General features: G+C 44.5%; 2 protein-coding genes and 1 pseudogene across 3 annotated transcripts in view; all 3 read left to right on the forward strand.

The window, feature by feature from the left end:
* Glipr1l2 (GLIPR1 like 2) overlaps positions 1-415 on the forward strand; it is a 9,000-nt gene extending 8,585 nt beyond the window's left edge. The window contains exon 4 of the mRNA XM_026784608.1: positions 316-415. Coding sequence (XP_026640409.1) covers positions 316-415 — 100 coding nt within the window. The remainder of the gene's footprint in view (positions 1-315) is intronic.
* Positions 416-7,244: 6,829 nt separating this feature from the next.
* On the forward strand, positions 7,245-8,377 carry LOC101998046 (annotated as a pseudogene).
* Positions 8,378-11,500: 3,123 nt separating this feature from the next.
* Glipr1 (GLI pathogenesis related 1) overlaps positions 11,501-18,169 on the forward strand; it is a 34,329-nt gene continuing 27,660 nt past the window's right edge. For both annotated transcript variants that reach the window (XM_005358069.3, XM_005358068.3), the window contains exon 1: positions 11,501-11,716. The gene's annotated coding sequence lies outside the window, so the exon portion shown is untranslated. The remainder of the gene's footprint in view (positions 11,717-18,169) is intronic.

Genomic DNA, 18,169 nt, shown 5'->3' on the forward strand with positions numbered 1-18,169 from the left:
ATATCTATCACCATGCACAAAACTCAAGTCCAAATGGATTAAAGACCTCACTATCAGTCAGAACACATTGAACCTAATAGAAGAGAAAGTGGGAAGTACCCTACAACAGATGGGCACAGGAGATCGCTTCCTATGTGTAACCCCAACAACACAGACTTTAAGGAGTCTATTTTCTTAACTAGGTCATCTTCCTCAAATAATAAAATATGGGAAAAATGTTGTTCAATTGGCATAAATTAATAATATAACATAAATTTAATAAGCATTAAATGGCATAAAAACTGAGTCTTTTCTTACTTTCTACTTTTTTTCTAGAGGAACGCTGACAAGGAGGCCTTATCAAGCAGGGGCAGTTTGTTCTCAGTGTGACAATGCTGACAGATGCACAGACTTTCTATGCAGTAAGATAAAATAAATCCGTAAGATGTAAGACCGTAAGAGAGCAGAGTGGCTGACACTCACTTTATTGTGCTGTTATTATTGATCCCGACTCTAATGTTGTCACTGTTCTGTCGCTATACTGTGCACCTATAGGTATTTCCAACTACAGAGCCTTCTCTGCTCTCCTTGGCCCCATTGCTTCCTGTAAGGAAACATAGGTATCTCAGGGTTAAGGAAAGAGAGCTAACAGTTACTCTCTCCAAGAACTTCACATGGTCTGTCAACATGAGAAGGATGCAAAGAGATCCATATCTATCCCCATGTACAAAACTCAAGTCCAAATGGATCAAAGACTTCGATATAAATCCAGCTACACTGAACCTCATAGAACAGAAAGTGCTGAATAACCTTGAACACATGGGCATAGGAGATCACGTCCTAAATATAACACTAGTAGGAGACACTGAGACCAACAATAAATAAATGGGACCTCCTGAAACTGAGAAGCTTCTGTAAAGCAAAGGACACAGTTAACAAGACAAAATGGCAGCTTATTGAATGAGAAAAAAAAAATCTTCACCAATCCCATATCAGATAGAGAGCTGATCTCTAAAATATACAAAAAAAAAAACTCAAGAAATTGATCATCAAAGAACAAATAATCCAATAAAAAATGGGGTACAGACCTAAACAGAGAACTCTCAATAGATCAATCTAAAATAACTGAAAGGAAACTAAGGAAATGCTCAACATCCTTAGCCATCAGAGAAATGCAAATCAAAACAACTCTGAGATTCCATCTTACACCTGTAAGAATGGCCAAGATCACTTCATAGCTCTCCTTCTGGCTTTGTGTGTGACATAGACAGGAGAGTTTGTGTTGTTTCCACTCGGTTCACCGCACAATTGTTTTTCGTCTTTAGAGATGAAAGGTCATTCCGTTATCCCCTCCAACATCAAAGACTCTTCCATCATTTCTAGTTTGTTACTGAGACCTCCCATGTTACATCGTCGCGGCTATCACTGTATTTCTCAGTTCTAAATATTTTATTTGGTTCCTCTCTAAAATACAGCTGACATTTTCCGCCTGACCTTTTCTTTGAAGGGTGTTTTCTAATAATTTCAATATCTGTTTTGTCTTGTCATTGGTGATTATTACATACCTTTCTCATTTGAGTTGAAAATTTCATGACCAAATTATATCCCAGAACTTGGAATACTTCATTATAAAATATTTGTTTCTTACTTAAATTTTATGTAGGATATTAATATTATTCTATTTTGAAATTAAAATATAATTATATCATTTTATACTTTCCCTTTTCTCCTTCAAGCCCCATCCACCCCTGCTCTCTCTCAAATCCATGGCCTCTATTCGCTTTAATTGTCATGACAAATGTGTGTGTGTGTGTGTGTGTATATTTGTGTGTGTGTATTACTAAATACTTAAATATAGTCTCCTCAGTCTATATGTTACTTGTATGTATATGATTTCAAGACTGGCCACTTGATTTTGATAAAGAAAATTGAGGGAATCTTCCCTGAGGAAGACTGTTTTCTCCTGCTTTCAGCATTCCTTAGTTCTTTGTCTAGGGTTTCCTACTCCTTCAGCCAAAACCAGAGTCCTCTTCCGGGTTCTGCCCAAACCAGAGAGTCCACAGCGCCGGAGGAAGTATTGCGTTTCAGTGGGGAAGTACTAGAGATGGGAAAGCCAGTAGACACAGCAGTTCATCGGCACTTTGAAGCCTGAGGTTCTCTCTCAATCTGCCTTCAGATAGTTGCTCATCAGAGTTATCATAATGCTCTCCCATGAATCCTATGCTACATGTATAGCTTTATTCTATAATGGGCAAGAAAACTTAAAATATGGCTTCTACCATCTTCTTTAGAACCACAACTGTAAGTTCAGTTCCTAAGCAGTGATAAGTTCCACTGTTCCGCTTTCTCTTTAAAAACCACTGGGAAAGCCAGACAGTGGTGGCACACGCCTGTAATCCCAACACTCGGGAGGCAGAGGCAGGTGGATCTCTGTGAGTTTGAGGCCAGCCTGGTCTACAAGAGCTAGTTCCAGGACAGGAACCAAAAAGCTATGGAGAGACCCTGTCAAAAAAAAAAAAAACCCACTGGGAATCAGAAGGAAGAAATAAGTATGTTTTGTGTTCATTAGAATTGAGTTATTTCTCTCACTGTCCTACATATGTCCAAAGGCAATTGGGTTTCAAGACTGTGTCTGCAGTTGTAGATCCCAAATCCAAAGGAAGACATTTTCAAGCTTCAGATAGAAGACCCGAGACACAAACTCCCAAGTCCTTTTCTCACCCAATAGGGCCAAAACACAGAGCCTGGACTCAACCTCTCAGCAACATTTTTCCACCAATGAGAAACATAAGAGCCCACCTGCAGTTCAGAGAGTAATGCTCTTCAGCTTTAAGTTTATCCAGGATGTAAAGATGTTCCTTTCTGAGGAAAGGTAAGCTAGTAATTAACCAAAAATGGTTACTACTAATTATTGGTTAAGATGGGGGTGATGCCTATGGTTTTGTGTGGCTACTAAGAGCAGAGAAAGGGCAACAAAACCAGCAATTCTCTCTTTCCTTGAGAAACCACTGAGGCTCCTGTTGCAGCAATGTCTTCAGAACTAGGCGATCTAGTTCTCCTACAGCTTCCAAATATTGCAGTTGTTCTAATGAATGGCAAATTCTAAAACTACGCAGAAGATAGCGTTCGTAGAATTCTTGTTTCTGGTTTCAGCTCTACAGTAAAGATTGGGCTTTGCACAGGTTTTGCAGTAATTCCACACTGACAAGGTGACATTCTCACTTAAGGGGAAAACATCGATTTGTCTTCAACTTCTGTACTGTACGTTCAGAACCAAGAAACAGTGGAATGAGGCCTATTTTGCCTTTACATGTAGAGAGTTAACCAACAATCTATACATAGCTAAACTTTGTATACAATTTAAAGACAAATAAACATTTTTTTTTCTGGGAGCAGCAGGAACTGTTGATACGCAGTTCACATGAGTGCTTCCCCAACAAACTCCTGAAGATGGTGGGGGTGGGAGAAGTTGCAGTGAAAGACATTTGTAAGAATTACATTATAATTAATAGACTTTTAAAAAAACTGACCATTGTTATTACCAAGAGAAGGTAAAAAAAAATTAGCAAGATGGAAAATGGCATAATTAAGCCAGATGTGGTGACATACACCTTTTATCCCTTCAGAGGCAGAGGCAGGTGGATATCTGTGAGTTCAAGGTCAGCCTGGTCTACAGAGCTAGTTCCAGGACAGCCAGGACTGTTACACAGGGAAACCCTGTCTCAAAAAAACAAAAGAAAGAAAATAAAGAGGAAAAAGGAGAGAGAGATAATTAACACAGTGTGCATATATGAAATTGTGAAAAAATAAATATAAAATACAAAAATTATGTAATTAATAAAATGGGAGAAGAAAGATACAGATTTTGATGTTCATATCCTTTATATCCAAGGACCAAAATTAAGACTTAAAAGGTGATAGACATGGGCTTTTAAAAAGGCTGAGTGATCATTTTGCTCAATTGTCAGGAAGATCAGTGGTCAGGAGGCTCAGTGGTCAGGTGCCTGAGCCTCAGTGGTCAGGAAGCTCAGTAGTCAGAAAGATCAGTGGTCAGGAACCTCAGTGGTCAGGAGGCTCAGTGGTCAGGAGGCTCAGTGGTCAGGAGGCTAAGTGGTCAGGTGACTCAGTGGTCAGGAGGCTAAGTGGTCAGGAGGCTCAGTGGTCAGGTGGCTGAGCCTCAGTAGTCAGGAAGCTCAGTAGTCAGAAAGATCAGTAGTCAGGAAGCTCAGTGGTCAGAAAGATCAGTGGTCAGGAACCTCATTGGTCAGGAGGCTAAGTGGTCAGGTGACTCAGTGGTCAGGAGGCTCAGTGGTCAGGAGGCTAAGTGGTCAGGAGGCTCAGTGGTCAGGAAGCTCAGCAGTCAGAAAGATCAGTGGTCAGGAAGCTCAGTGGTTAGGAGGCTCAGTAGTCAGGAGGCTCAGTGGTCAGGAGGCTCAATGGTCAGGAGGCTCAGTGGTCAGGTGGCTCAATGGTCAGGAGCCTCAGTGATCAGGAGCATCAGTGGTCAGGATGCTCAGTGGTTAGGAGGCTCAGTGGTCAGGTGGCTCAGCGGTCAGGTGGCTCAGTGGTCAGGTGGCTCAGTGGTCAGGCAGCTCAGAGGTCATGAAGCTCAGTGGTCAGATAGCTCAAAGCCACCAGTAACTCCAGTTCCATGAGACACCACACCTTCTAGCCTCCCTCACCCACATGAACTAAAACCTTTCCTTCAAGAACAGATAAACAGTGTATCTACAAATAAATTTAAATTTGTCTAAATATTTAACAAAATACAAAAATAAAAGAAGAATGTAACAAAAGGAAACTAATGGTAACAAATGAAGAACAGTGGCAAGGAAGAAGATGCTGTGACATCGCTGCCTCTGCTAACGGGTCTTTACGTGCATCACCCGTGCGGCTGAAGAGAACCTGCACACCAGATAGAGCAGGATTCCTTTTTAAGGATAATCTGATTAGGAGCCGCCTCTTAAACTGTGAAGGACCAACACCAAGATGCTAAAATGACAGCAAAGGCACAGCAGAGTTCAGGAGCCTAAGAAATAAACTCTAAACTTCACCATGGAGATGCTACCAACATAAGACAAAGCCCTCATTGGCACTGCGCTGTCCCCCTGTGCCCACTAGTGACCCTCTCACTGCAAGGCAAGAATGATTGGCCTAGAAAGAGAGTGGCTCCAGGTGGGAGGGGAGGCAGGGAGGAAGGAGGAGTACAGGGAGGGGAAACTGTAATCGGGGTTATTATGTGAGAAAAGAATCTGTTTTCAGTAGAAGGAAAACTAATCATGATCTGACCCTCTCCACCCAGTTAAGCAGAAGAAAAGGAATTTGTCTACTTTCAAATGTAATTATCTCATTGAAAAAAAAAATAACTAAAGTCAATGAATCCCAGGTGGTGGACTTGACCTTGCTGTTTCAGAAACGAAGATGAAACATGGAGAAAACTGAGAATTACATGAGAAATGAGTAGATCCATATTAATTTGGAATAATATAAATAGGGGCCCTTAGCCGGTCTAAGTGAAGTGTTTAGCTAAGGTGACACAATGCTTTGAGGTGTCGTCAGTCCTAAAATCCATATCTCCTTAGCTCTGTGTTTCTCTATCCAACCAGGCTGGCTTCTACGGAAAGAATAATGTAGTATGCTTGGCTACTAGTCAGAACAGGACATCAAAGACTTTAGATCCGTAGGTCTCAACCTTCCTAATACAGTTCCCCATGTTGTGGTGATTCCCAACCATAAAATTATTTCCATCACTACTTCATAACTGTAATTTTGCTACTGTTATGAATCTTGAGCTAATATATGCTATGTAAGATATCCGATATGCGACCCCAGGTTGAGAGCCACTGCCTTAGCGTCTAAGAGCATGAAGGATGGTTGCAGTGCTGTTGGGAATATTCTTATAGAAGTAGGGGGGAAAATGTATGCATTTCTTTACAGACTCTTTTTCTTTCTAGGTAATGCAGATCGTGACCAAGCTACGTGTACGTGTTGTAGTCCTTTATTTCTTAAACAAATTAGCCATTTCCACATGAAATCTCGCGTTCTTCAAGTTCTTGTGTATTTACAGATTACCAGTTCTGGTACCCACCTTGGGAAGTGCCCCGCCCACTTGTGTGCGATCCTCTGTGCTTGTTCGCCATCTTCCTGAGAGGGGCATGTTTCATGCTGTGCGTCATCGTTGTCTTCGTCATACAGTCTCGATTTCCAGATGTCTTAGCTGAAAAGCAGATGCTCTCTGACAGTAGAAGATTCTCAACAGGGGAGGAAATGAGGAGCAAGGAAGAAGAAGAAGAAGGCGAGACGGAGGGGGGCAGTGAGGAAGGAGAGGAAGAGGAAGATGAAGGCTAGAGAGAGGATGACCTAACAGAAACCAAAGCCCAATAGAAAAAGAAAAAAATACCAAAGCATTGAAAATAGAATGCTGAACTTTAAGAAGAAAATATACAAACCTCAACTGTAATAGTTTTCCATTTTTCTACACTTATTTAACAAATTTAAGTTGGAAAGCACAAACAGTGTGAATTGAAAGCATGCATTGCACAGAAAATATTAAGCTCTTCAAGACAGATAACCACCACAACAAAAGATTGACTTAAAAGTTCTTTGTGGTATCTGGTAGAAAGAGGGAATATTTATATTTCCATCTCTCTGTGTAGCCTTTTTATATGTGTTAACAAGTATCTGAAGTATTAAGTTAATGAAATAACCCATGTAAATAAGGTACTTAGAACCACTCCAAGTTTACAATAGTCGTTTAATAAATATTAGCTTGTTCTTACTATTATTATTATTATAATTAACATTAGTAGTGTATGTGATATTTCCATGTGATATCAAAACATAAAATGTTGTTTATGTATATTTGTGAAACAGTTTCCTTGACACAATTAGAAGATAAATGTATAATTCTTACTTCGTGGTCAGTAATTCATCAAAGACTTTCTGCAGTTTATGTCTTATAGGTCCAATAAATCCAAAAACAATTCATTGTCAATAAGCAATATGGCTATTTTAAGTTTATATGATAAAGTGCACTTCAAGTAATTATTTATAGTTAGAATGTTTAGATTCCCGACCCGCGCTGCCCCATCGCAGCCAGCCGAGGATGCTGCGGGAGCGCTCCCCTGCCCACCCCGCCCCTGCAGCCCAGCCGAGCCTAGAAGTTGAGTGGGAGTTGGCTGCTAGGCCCAAGAGCAGCCATAGGAGCCCGCCATGGGGACACACTGTTGACCGGCTGGGTCCAGGAGGGGCCACACCATCACCATCTGAGCTAGGATGTCCCGACATGAAGGTGTCAGCTGTGATGCATGTTTAAAAGGAAACTTTCGAGGTCGCAGATACAAGGGTTTAATTTGCTACGATTACGATCTTTGTGCATCTTGTTATGAAAGCGGGGCAACAGCAACAAGGCATACAACTGACCACCCGGTGCAGTGCATATTATTAACAAGGGTAGATTTTGATTTGTACTATGGTGGGGACGCTTTCTCTGTAGAGCAGCCACAGTCTTTTACTTGTCCCTATTGTGGAAAAAACGGGCTACACGGAAACATCTCTTCAAGAACTTGTTACTTCTGAACATGCGCAAACATCAACAGAAGTGATTTGTCCGATATGTGCCGCGTTACCTGGAGGCGATCCTAATCATCTCACAGGTGACTTCGAAGCTCTTCTGACACTTGAACACAGAGCCCCTAGAGGTTTAGATGAATTGAGTGGTATTTTGCCCTGGCTAGGGGCTGGGAGGCCCTCGCTTTTGCAGACCAAACATACACTTTACCGCTCCACGGGCGGGCTCTCCTCTTCGCCGATTTCCAACTCTCCAAGCAGTAAGGAAGCTATGGATCCTATAGCTGAGCGGTTATCTCAGTTATCAGGAGTGAGATGTTTTGAAGGAGGACAGCTTAACTCTTCAGGGCCCTTCTGCTTCTCAGTTGCAACAATTGCAGATGCAGCTGTGACTTGAGCGGCAGCATGCGCAGGCAGCAGGGCACAACGGGGAGACAGCCCCCAACGCCGCCGGTGCACTAACACAAGCTGCATCACCACCACAATCCCACAGTCCACGGCCACAGCCAACACAGCCAGGAAGGAGAACAGCCAGCAGGCTCTCCAGAACTCCCAGTCCCTATTAACAAGGTTGAATGATCCCAAAATGTCTGTAGCAGAACGCCAGTCCATGGAAAGCGAGCGCACAGACCGCAGCCTGTTTATCCAGGATCTCCTTTCTGCCCGCTTGAGGACGCTTGTATTCAAGGGTCGGGTAGACGAACGGGAGGAGATGGCGGATTCTGATGCTATGGGCTGTGTAGATATTATGCCTTTAAATGTTGCTTAAGAAAACCTAAATTTAAAAGAGAGTAATAATGAAAATGAGCCTCCACCACCTCCTCTTTGATGACCTCCCCACTTGCAGGCAATATCCTCTGTGCTGTATTTGCCAATGAAAGTGGACAACAGCTATCTGGGTTTGTTTGGTGATTTGGTCACATGTGTCTAGGCTGAGAGAAAGAAAGATAAGCTTCTGTAGTGGCCTTTTTCCTGTGGATGGGGAGGGTCCCTGTTCCCCAGGAGGTAACCCCTCACCTGTAAGTATCCTCTGTAAGTAAGCCCGATAAATTCCTTAGTTCCCCCAGAGTAAATTTTGGTGGAATTTTACCTTGATTTGTCCTTGGGACCTTAAGAGGAGAGGGGTAGGCCTTGCCTAAGTCTCCCCATGGAAAGTAATTTTAGCAACACTCAGCTTAGAGAGCAGGATCAGGACAATGCTTGGCTAGACATCAGGATAGGACAAAACTCAAGAATGAGTTTGGTAAGAGCAATATGGTGTTGTCCCTCGTACAGGGAATGAGATAAACAAGTGAAATGACGTTAATTTGGGGGACAGTTGCAGGAGAAATTTTGACATGGTGGTTTGTTTGTCCCTATAGGATTAGTTGGGACATGACCAGGGTAGAGAGTAATGGAAAAATGTCACTACAATCAGGCCATCTGGGCAGAGGCCCTCTGTAGGGGAAATGTTAGGGTGACAGTCTTATAGGTATGTTCTGGTATACCTGATTGACGGATGAGGTCTGCCTTGGGTGTATGGGGATGCTCTGAGAACAACCGAAGGGCTGAGACAGACATTGCAAGGCCTGAGAACATCACATCAGGGACAAAACTACCCGCAAGTAACTGCAGAGGCAGCCTGGGAGCCGCCTGGGAGCCGCCTGGGAGCCGCTTTCTCAAATAAGGTCAACGCGGGTGTCAGGAGGGAACTGGAGCCAGAAACAGATATATGGTCGGACTCCCAACTCCTGGCCTCTGACTTTGCAGGTAAACTGGATGAGAGCAGAGGGAAAATGGAGGTATTTGCCTGCTGCCTCTTACAGCTGGGGGCCAATGGCGGAAGACGGCCCAAATTATAGAACCTCTCTTGGGACAGCAAAACCTGTGGGCAGAGTCGGGTAGCTGAGGAAGAGAGTTACCTAGAAGTAACAGAAGGCTCTCCTCCTCCGTCATACCTACCTTTCATCAGGAGAAAGAGAAAGCATAAGGTCCAGTATGCTGACAGAGGCCTAGCAGTGGTCTGGAGCCAGGGACTACGGTAATCAGAACATCCAATGCCAGGAGCTGCTGGCTCTGGGGAAGACTTCCAAACAAGCAGTGGAGGAGCCCCTCGCCCCGCCATGTGACGCTGTGGGACATGCGGGCAGATAGGGTCAGTTTGAAAGCTGAGAGATATAACCCAACCGTCCCTTCCTGAGGAAAAGGCTTCACAATCTAAGGCAACCAGTCCCGCATACAAGGCTCATACAAGCCTTTGCGACGAGTGCTTACCTTAGCTGAGGCCCTCATGAATATCAGAGGCAGGAACCAATAGAAAAAGGGCAGACACTACTAAAAGAACTAAGTATTGGGAAGTGGTGTTTGATGGCCAGGTCACAAACCTGGTCAAGACTCTATTTATGGGAGACTAAGAAAGAAATTAAACCAGGGCCGTGAGACCGGTGTAGGACAAGGGTCGCAGTAGAGTTTACGGGGACCTGCATGAAGTGGGTCAATATAACCATTTCGGATCCGCATGCAAAAACATAAAATGTTCACGAGGTGCTAAGGCCATAGGAGCAAGTTGAGAGGAGAAGAAGCCAGGCAAAGTGCGCCTTCACATTTTCCAAATACAGACGTAGCTGGACTTGCACCTAGCCAGAATCCTTAGCCACAAAAAACTGGTGGGTAACAGAACACCATGTTGGTTAGCTTATGGAGGGCTCTAAGGCCAGACCAGCGATTCGTTCCAAGAGTAAAGGGGACAGGTGACCAAAAAGTGCAGGCAGTCCCTACTGTACTCCTCCTGTTGTCTGAGGTTTCTGTTCCACCCAGTACTGCAGAAGTGCAGGCCCAAATAAACACACAGAGGCCTATATTAACTATAAAACTGGTTTGGCCTAGTAGCTCAGGCTTCTTATTAACTAATTCTTACATCCTACATCTTAACCCATTGTTCTTGTCTGTGTTAGCCTCGTGGCTTCATACCTTCCATTGGCAAGGCATTCTCATCTTGCTTCCTCTGGGTCTGGGTGACAACTGCAGACTGACCTTTCCTCTTCCCAGCATTCTCCTGTTCTCATCGCCCCGCCTCTACTTCCTGCCTGGTTGTTCCACTTAAACTTTCTGCCTGGCTACTGGCCAATCGGCGATTTATTACAAATAATACAAGCGACAGGCTGAAAGACCATTGGCCCACAGCCGGTCTCTCAGGACGAGACCCTTCCTGGCTACTCCCGTGAAGAAATGGCCAAGGTCACCGGTAGTTTTGAACTTCTACAATAACCTGACATTCCCAGGGACCAACGGACGTTAAATTGCCTCACCAAGGATTAGCTCCACCCTCCCACTCTTCGTTTTGGGGTGGCTTGGGACTTTTCATCATTGTTCTGCCCAGCCTCTGTATAAAGGTCTTCTTACATGTGGCTGGCATAAACGCTAAACTTGGAGCATTTTCCTGAGTCAGAGACTCAGGTTAAGAGACAGACAGGCCCAGGCCAGTGAAGAAGTGGAAGAACCAAGCATGGGGACTTAGTTCACAACCAGCCCAAAAGGCCAGGCCAGGTGTTGCTGTGGCATTCTCCGCGTGGTTGGGAAAGATGCAAGTGATAGCCATCAAGGTAATTGGGGGAAGTTCACAGTAGCCTGGGCCTGCAGATGTTAAAGGTTATGTAAAAGGTAAAAGCGTGCTCCTAGAAGCCGAGAGGAGATGAGTTAGAATGCCAGCTGGTTTTTATGTCAGCTTGACACAAGCTAGAGTCATTAGAGAAGAAAGAACCACAATTGAAAATAAACCTCCCTAAGATTCGACTGTTGGACATTTTCTTAATTACTGATTGATGTGGGAGGGCCCAATCCAGCCCAGCCCAGCCCAGCCCATTGTGGGTGGAGTTCTATAATAAAGCAACAAGCTGAGCAAATCCTCGAGGGGCGGAGTTTGTAAGTACCTCCTTCCTCTGGGTTCCTGATCTGCCTGAGTTCCTGCTCCGATTTCTTTCAGTGATGACCTGGGATATGGAACTGGAAGAGAAACAAACCCTTTCCTCCCCAAGTCACATTTGGCTGTGGGGCTTCACCACCGCAGTAGTCACGGAAGTAAGACCATTGGGAACCTCCGTGTTAGGAGTAAGTTACTTTCCTCGGCATTGCTGACCACAGAGGCCTTAGCGGCGGCTGAAACAGTAAAGGCTTTTCCACAGCTGTCACGGTAAGACTCCGTCGCTAAAGAGATTGCACGCTTTGGCTGCCAGACTTGGAGAGAAAAAGCTAGGACTAGGATCGAAATGCCTCCCTCCTAGCTAGCTCCTGTGACACCAGAAGTTGCTAAGGACCCTGGGAGAATCAAGGTCAGAGGTCCTGTTCTACTTGGGTCCTGGATACTTCACAACCAAAGTGCCAGGCAACGCGTGTCAAATAGCACCATGGTGGCCCGGGTGTTTCTGAGTAGACCTAGATTTCTGGTTGGGCTTAAGGACAGCATCACAGGGGGGAACGTCACATCTGGTACCTGGTACAGGGAGGCAAGAGGCAAAAGTCTGTGACCAGGGAAGCCATAGGTTTCCGTGGAGAAGCGTATGTGCCACCTATTTGTTTATACTCGTTGTTTGTTACTGCAGTCTAAATATTTGGAAATTTTTCTGTTCCTAATTTTCATCCTTTTCCTCCTCTAACTTGCTAACAGCGCTGAGGTGAAGGCAAAAGGAAAGGGCACAAGGGTTTGTTCCCTCATTGGACTTAGAGAACAGACATCTCTGTCACCGCCCTCTGGAAACCTTGTGGAAGAGGAGGGCAGAGGGCATGCAAGAGCAGGGGGGGATGGTGAGAATGTTGAATGTGGTGCAGGACTCTCCGCAATCAAACAGCCGCCATCTTGAGGTGTTCAGCTGCACCTGCTGGCAAACCGTCATCCCAGCTGGACTTGTTGACTTGTTGCCTGGCCTCCTAGTGGGTGAGGAGGGTCAGGAGAATCCCCTGCCACGTGCTGTATGTTTCTTTGCCCTAACTGTACAAGTGCCCGGGAAAAGGGGCTAGAGATAGCAGGACGGAGAAGAGATTAGCGTAAAGAGGGATCCATCAATACGGTTATGGGAAAGTCATCTCTACTTGGCAGAGTTCTGGTGTGGCTTTGGAGGAGCGCTCCCACCCTCTAGCAAGTAACCCCTCACCTACGCTCAATTAAGGAAGTCCAATAAGATGATCAGATCCCCAGGGTGAACTTTGGTGGAATCCTGCTTTGGTTTGTCCTTGAGACCTTAGATGGAGGGTTATGTCCCCCCCACACACACACAGCATCTGCTAAGTTAATATATTACAAACATTTTTGTTTAATTACTAAGATATTCGTAAGTCCAGTACAGAGGTTGATAATAAATGCCTAGTAAGGGGAATAGAGAGAGTCCAGCACGATTGGGCCCTGAGTGTTCAGCATCTCGTCTCTCCACAGTTATGGAGAAGTATGCAGGAGTGTCAACACAAGATATAGCTGCTTCGGGAAATTTCAGCTCACTTTGACGAGGAAGGGAAAACGCTGTGACTTAGGAGCTGATGTCTCTGGGCGATGATTTAAGTGTTCCTCAGCTCCCCTTTGCCCTTAGATAGGACAGGGCAGTGAAAGAAGCCTCAGATTGGGTTTTCTCCCTCAATCACTTCTGCCGGGTTCTGAGCAGACCCAGGAGTTGAGATTCTCTGAAACGGCCTCTGCTGAGAGAAGACCTTCTCCAATGGTAGTGCTCCAGGGCATGTCAGCATGACTGCCACACACAACCCCCACCCCCACCCCGCCCACCCCGAATCCAAGGAATTTTCTTGTCTGGTATTTACAATGAAGATCTGGTAGCTTCCTGGAGATAAGCAGAGAAAAGCAGGGCTCCTGGGCTCCCTTGATTGGGTTCGCTGAGGTTGTCTGTTTTAACTACGATTTTCCTTATGTCCTTGGATGTATACAAGTAGCATTCTGGTAACTGGCACTCCATCACCCTCTCCTACCTCCCTCTTACCACCAACATCAACTTCCCTCTTCCAGACAAGTCCCCTTTTCCCGTTCATGATGTTTTGTTCCGTTTTGCAACCCTCTGTGTTTATCCTGTGATCATGAGTTTGGACCTGACCGTTGGTCCTGGGTCCCTCCCCATCCTCGCACCCAAGCCCCGGAGTATAAACAACTGGAAACAATTGCTGATCTCACCTCACCCCTGACTGCCCAGAATCTACCAGTAGCTTATAGTTCATCCGGGAGAGGGGGAAAAGAGGAGGGACAGGGCCTCCTAAGCCTCTCCCAGCCTGTGACTAATGACAGGCTCAATTTCCTGCAGGCTGATGAAGGTTTAGTCACTTAGATAGAGCCACTCCTTAGCTGGTTACAGCTCTCTCACCCTGCGGCTGCTCTCCACGCTCCAGTAAGTTCTCAGTCTTTCTATTTGGTTCTCTTTCATCTGCGGATCAAAACCGGCTGCCCCTGTCCTCTGTTCCTTTGTAGATCCAAAAGGAGCTGCTGGCTTTTCAGTCTGTCCAGCTTCTTTCCTTTTAGGGAGGAGTAGTAACTTCCAAGGGCTTTAGGGAAGTCTCTCTATTGGCCTTAAACAAAAATCACTCTATTTGGTTTTATAGTTAATCCGTACTTTATGTAAAAAGGGGAAATCAGTGAGTCTCAGTACAGCTTCCAAGTGCAAGAAATTGGCTCCTTATTTATTCAACTGGTTTCTGTGCCATCAAACCCAGCATGGGAAGCAAAGCGGGCCACCACTGACTCCCAGCTGTCACTCACTTCTTAATTTGCTCCCTCTGTGGGAACCGGCCTGCAACCTCTTTCTTTCACAGCTATTGGATTTGGTGTTTGTTTCTTAAAGTTCTTTTCCCAGACACTTTGAAGCTCTCCCTTCCATCCCTTGGCATGAAACATTCTTTCATTCTAGCCAGGACTGTATCTTAAACAGTTGTATAATTTTTTTTATATTTAATACAATGATTAGGGCTTAAGTAAATGTTTGATGGCACCAATTGATGTGTTAACATCGAAGTGGCCGTTGCATAAGAGTTCCTCTATTCTAATACTAAACTTGATATCCTAAACAAAACTGAAAATCATTATTTTAAGCATCTAACAGTTACTAAACTATTCTTTTACAAGTAGACTATTTCAGTTTTAATGTGAGCTGATCTGTCAGTTTATGTAACTTAAAAGCAAGAAAATAATTTTGCAGATAAATGAGAAAACCTTTTACACTGGACTGTGGGTGATCTCTGTACTGCTGTGTCTCTGTTATGTCAGAGAGCGATAGGAATGTTTGGTTTTGTTTGTTTTACCTCATGGAGTCCTGAGTGGAGCCCAAGAAAGTCTTTTCTCTTAATAAATCCTGTTCTCCATTCTGTCATAAGGAGGTATCGCCCTCACCCTCCAAATCAGGACGAGGTACAGTGTTTACTAAAACTACTGAACCAAAGTACAACAAACAAGATGACTGACAAGTGTGTTCATACTCGTTCCTGAAGCATAGGCTTGGCCAGACTATGCGCCTTCCGGAGCTACTTTGCCAGCTGGTGCTAGCCCCAGGAATTACTTGCCTTATGGCAAAAGTGTCCATTTCCTGCCTCCATTTTCCCATGACCCCTTCCTCCTGTGTCTGTTTTCCTGGCTCTCTTCTCCTCCTCCCCATGTCTGTCTTGTTTCCCTCTGTGTCTCTGTCCTGCTGCTCCTGTGTATCTCCTCCTCCTCCTGTCTTTCCTTCTCTCTCTTCCTCTCTCTCTCTCTTCCTCTCTCTCTCTCTTCCTCTCTCTCTCTCTCTCTCTCTCTCTCTCTCTCTCTCTCTCTCTCTCTCTCTCTCTGCCTCTCTCTCCCTCCCCCCCCCCCCCCCCCCTCCCTCTCTCTCTCCCTCTCCGGTCTTTGTTTCTACCTCTATATCTCTCTGTCTCTCTCTCTCCCTCCCTCTCTCTATGTGAGTGTGTGTGGGTCTGTACTCCTAAAGAGCAGTTATACTGGGCAATACAACCCAATGGTCTCCTTTTATCTTGATTGTACCTGCAAGGCCCTCGTCCTTCTGTGTTAGAAGAGATCAGGATTTCAAAGTTTTGAAAATTTTACTGGTTAGTTTTAGCCAGCTGACACAAATTAGAGACACCTGGAACAAGGGACCTCAACTGAACTGCCTTCTCTATCAGATTAACCTGTGTGCATGCCTGCAGGGGTATTTTCTTAAGGACTGAAGTGGGCAGGCTCACCCCTTGGCAGGTGTTCCTGGGTTATCAAAGGCAAGCTGAGCCAAGAGAGTAGCAGGCCGCATTTCTCTTTGGTCTCTGCTTTAGCAGTTGGGGCCTCCAGGTTTCTGCGTTATCTTCCTGGGTGATGGACTGCAAGCTAGCTGTATGAGGAAAACAGCACTTTCTTACCCAAATTGCCTCCTGGTCACGGTGTTCTCGCAGCAACAGAAAGCCAAGTTCTACCACAGGGTTTAGCTCAGGATGTCGATGTCTCTCTGAATAACTGTTCTGCAAATAACTCATTTTTCCACACATTACACAAAGCAGAAACTCTCTGTTGTTGTAAACTCTTTTCTTTTGTATGCCTGCCATGAGTCAGGTGACCCTGAGATAAAAACACAGGAATGGAAAGCTCACAGGCCTGTAATAAAGAAGTCAGGATACCAGGGGAGCTGAAAACGCTGCTGGTATCATATTACTGCATTGCTGGTTCTGGCTTGCCCTTGGCAGGCTTCTGACTTCTACGCTGGCTTGTCATTTAGCCACAGCGAATACGTTTTTGTTTTTTTTGTTTTTTTGCAACTAACACACTTTTTCTCCCTTTGAGAACAACTTCTAAAGAACGAAAGTGAAAACGAACCTGTCTATACTTTGAAGACTGTGTTAGTGTTTAAGAATGCCCCAGGTGTAACTTCGTATGCAAACATTCTAAAGTCAGTTGTGCTTATTAGCAGTTCAATATGGCATGTCCTGTGAGCTCTGAACAAGCAGGTGACCTCTTTTAAAAAATAGTTAGTGTGCATTTCAATTCTCCCTCACATACACACCCAGTACAGTTTTGACTGAATTTATTATGTAAAACTGTTGCTATGCTGATGTATGATCTTTCTATGCCTAATTTGTTCATGACTTTTATCATGAAGGAATGCTGGATTTTAACAAACCCTTCATCTGTGTCTGTTGAGATTGGATTGTGTCCATTCAGTTGAGGTGCTGTACTGTGTCGAACCGTTCTTGCCTCCCTAAAATGAATCAACTTGATCGTGTTGCATTCCTTTTTGATGTTTTACTGAGTTTGATTTGGTAGTAATGTTGCTGGGAATTTTGGCATCTTTTATCAGGAATATTGATCTACAGCGACAGTTCTCCGCCTGTGGGTTGCCACCCTTTTGGAACTCAAATCAACCATTCACGGGTTGCCTAAGACCATCGGAAAACCCAAATATTTTACATTAGCATTATGAAGTAGCAATGAAAAATTTTATGGTTGGGGGTCACCACAACGTGAGGAACTGTAGTAAAAGGTTGGAGCATTAGGAAGATTAAGAAACCACTCCTCCACAGCTTCCTCATGTGATTTTCTGTGGTTTTAGTAAGAGGGTGGTGCTGGACTAATTTAATAGGTTTAAGGGAATCTCTCTCTTTCAGTTGTTGGAAATAGAGGAAAACTGGCCTTAACTGGAGGGATCTTCACTAAGAAACTTCGGGACATTTCTGTTTGAAAGGCAGTTACAGGAACCACAGAAACGGCCTAGTTGCCTGGGACACTACTAAGGACAGTGATGTCTAGTCCCTGAGTGGAACTCGGCGTATGTCAAATTCCCGGATTCTGTTGTTCTTCAGTTCCTGTTTCTAAGTTTGCTCGAATTTCACTTACTGTGCATGGCTATCTTGCCTGCATGTGTACATGTGTACCACATGTGTGCCTGGTGCCCGAGGAGGCCAGAAGAGAGCATCAGATACCATGGAACTGGGTTACAGACAGTAGTGTCAACCACCATGTGGGTGCTAGATTAAATCTGGGTCCTCTAAAAGATCACCCAGTACTCTTAACCATTTAACCATCTCTCCATATCTCTCTGTATGTGGATGTGTGTGTGCATGTGTGTGCATGCGCATATGCGTGAAAATACTGGTATGACATATTTATAATTGTTGCATGCTAGCTCTCGGGTTTGCGAAATGAAAAAATAGGTTAGAGTTCATGATGAAAGGTTGAAAAATAATTTGAGAAGCCTGAAGCCACCACCAGTATGGTGGCAGGCAGGGCAGACATTAGGCACCAAGGAGGTGAATGTTACAACGAAATGATAGAAATTGAAGACGAAGCAAGTCTAGTTGGTAAGGCCCAAGCTACATCTCCACAACTCATTTGTTAAACCATAGAATAGAGTTGGACCAGGAGAGCACTAGATAATTCAAATAGAAAGATTTTTATAGGCCAATGCCGAAGTCTTCCAGGACCATAAAAGAGACCTGTGGATAATGATGTTAAGTGTAGTATTTGGTATGAAATGAATTCCACATATCTGAAACACTCCCAGGGCAGGCCTGGTTGTGGTGGTCTGGAAGCTGCAGTGAGAAGCGGGAAGCCCAAGGTACAGATAATGAGATAACACAATTCAGCCCAGCTCTTTAGCAGGGAAAAGATATCATCAGGGGAAAAGAAGCACAGAGATGTCAAGTA

The sequence above is a fragment of the Microtus ochrogaster genome, chromosome 24 (assembly GCF_000317375.1).
Source record: "Microtus ochrogaster isolate Prairie Vole_2 chromosome 24, MicOch1.0, whole genome shotgun sequence".
NCBI lineage: Eukaryota > Metazoa > Chordata > Mammalia > Rodentia > Cricetidae > Microtus > Microtus ochrogaster.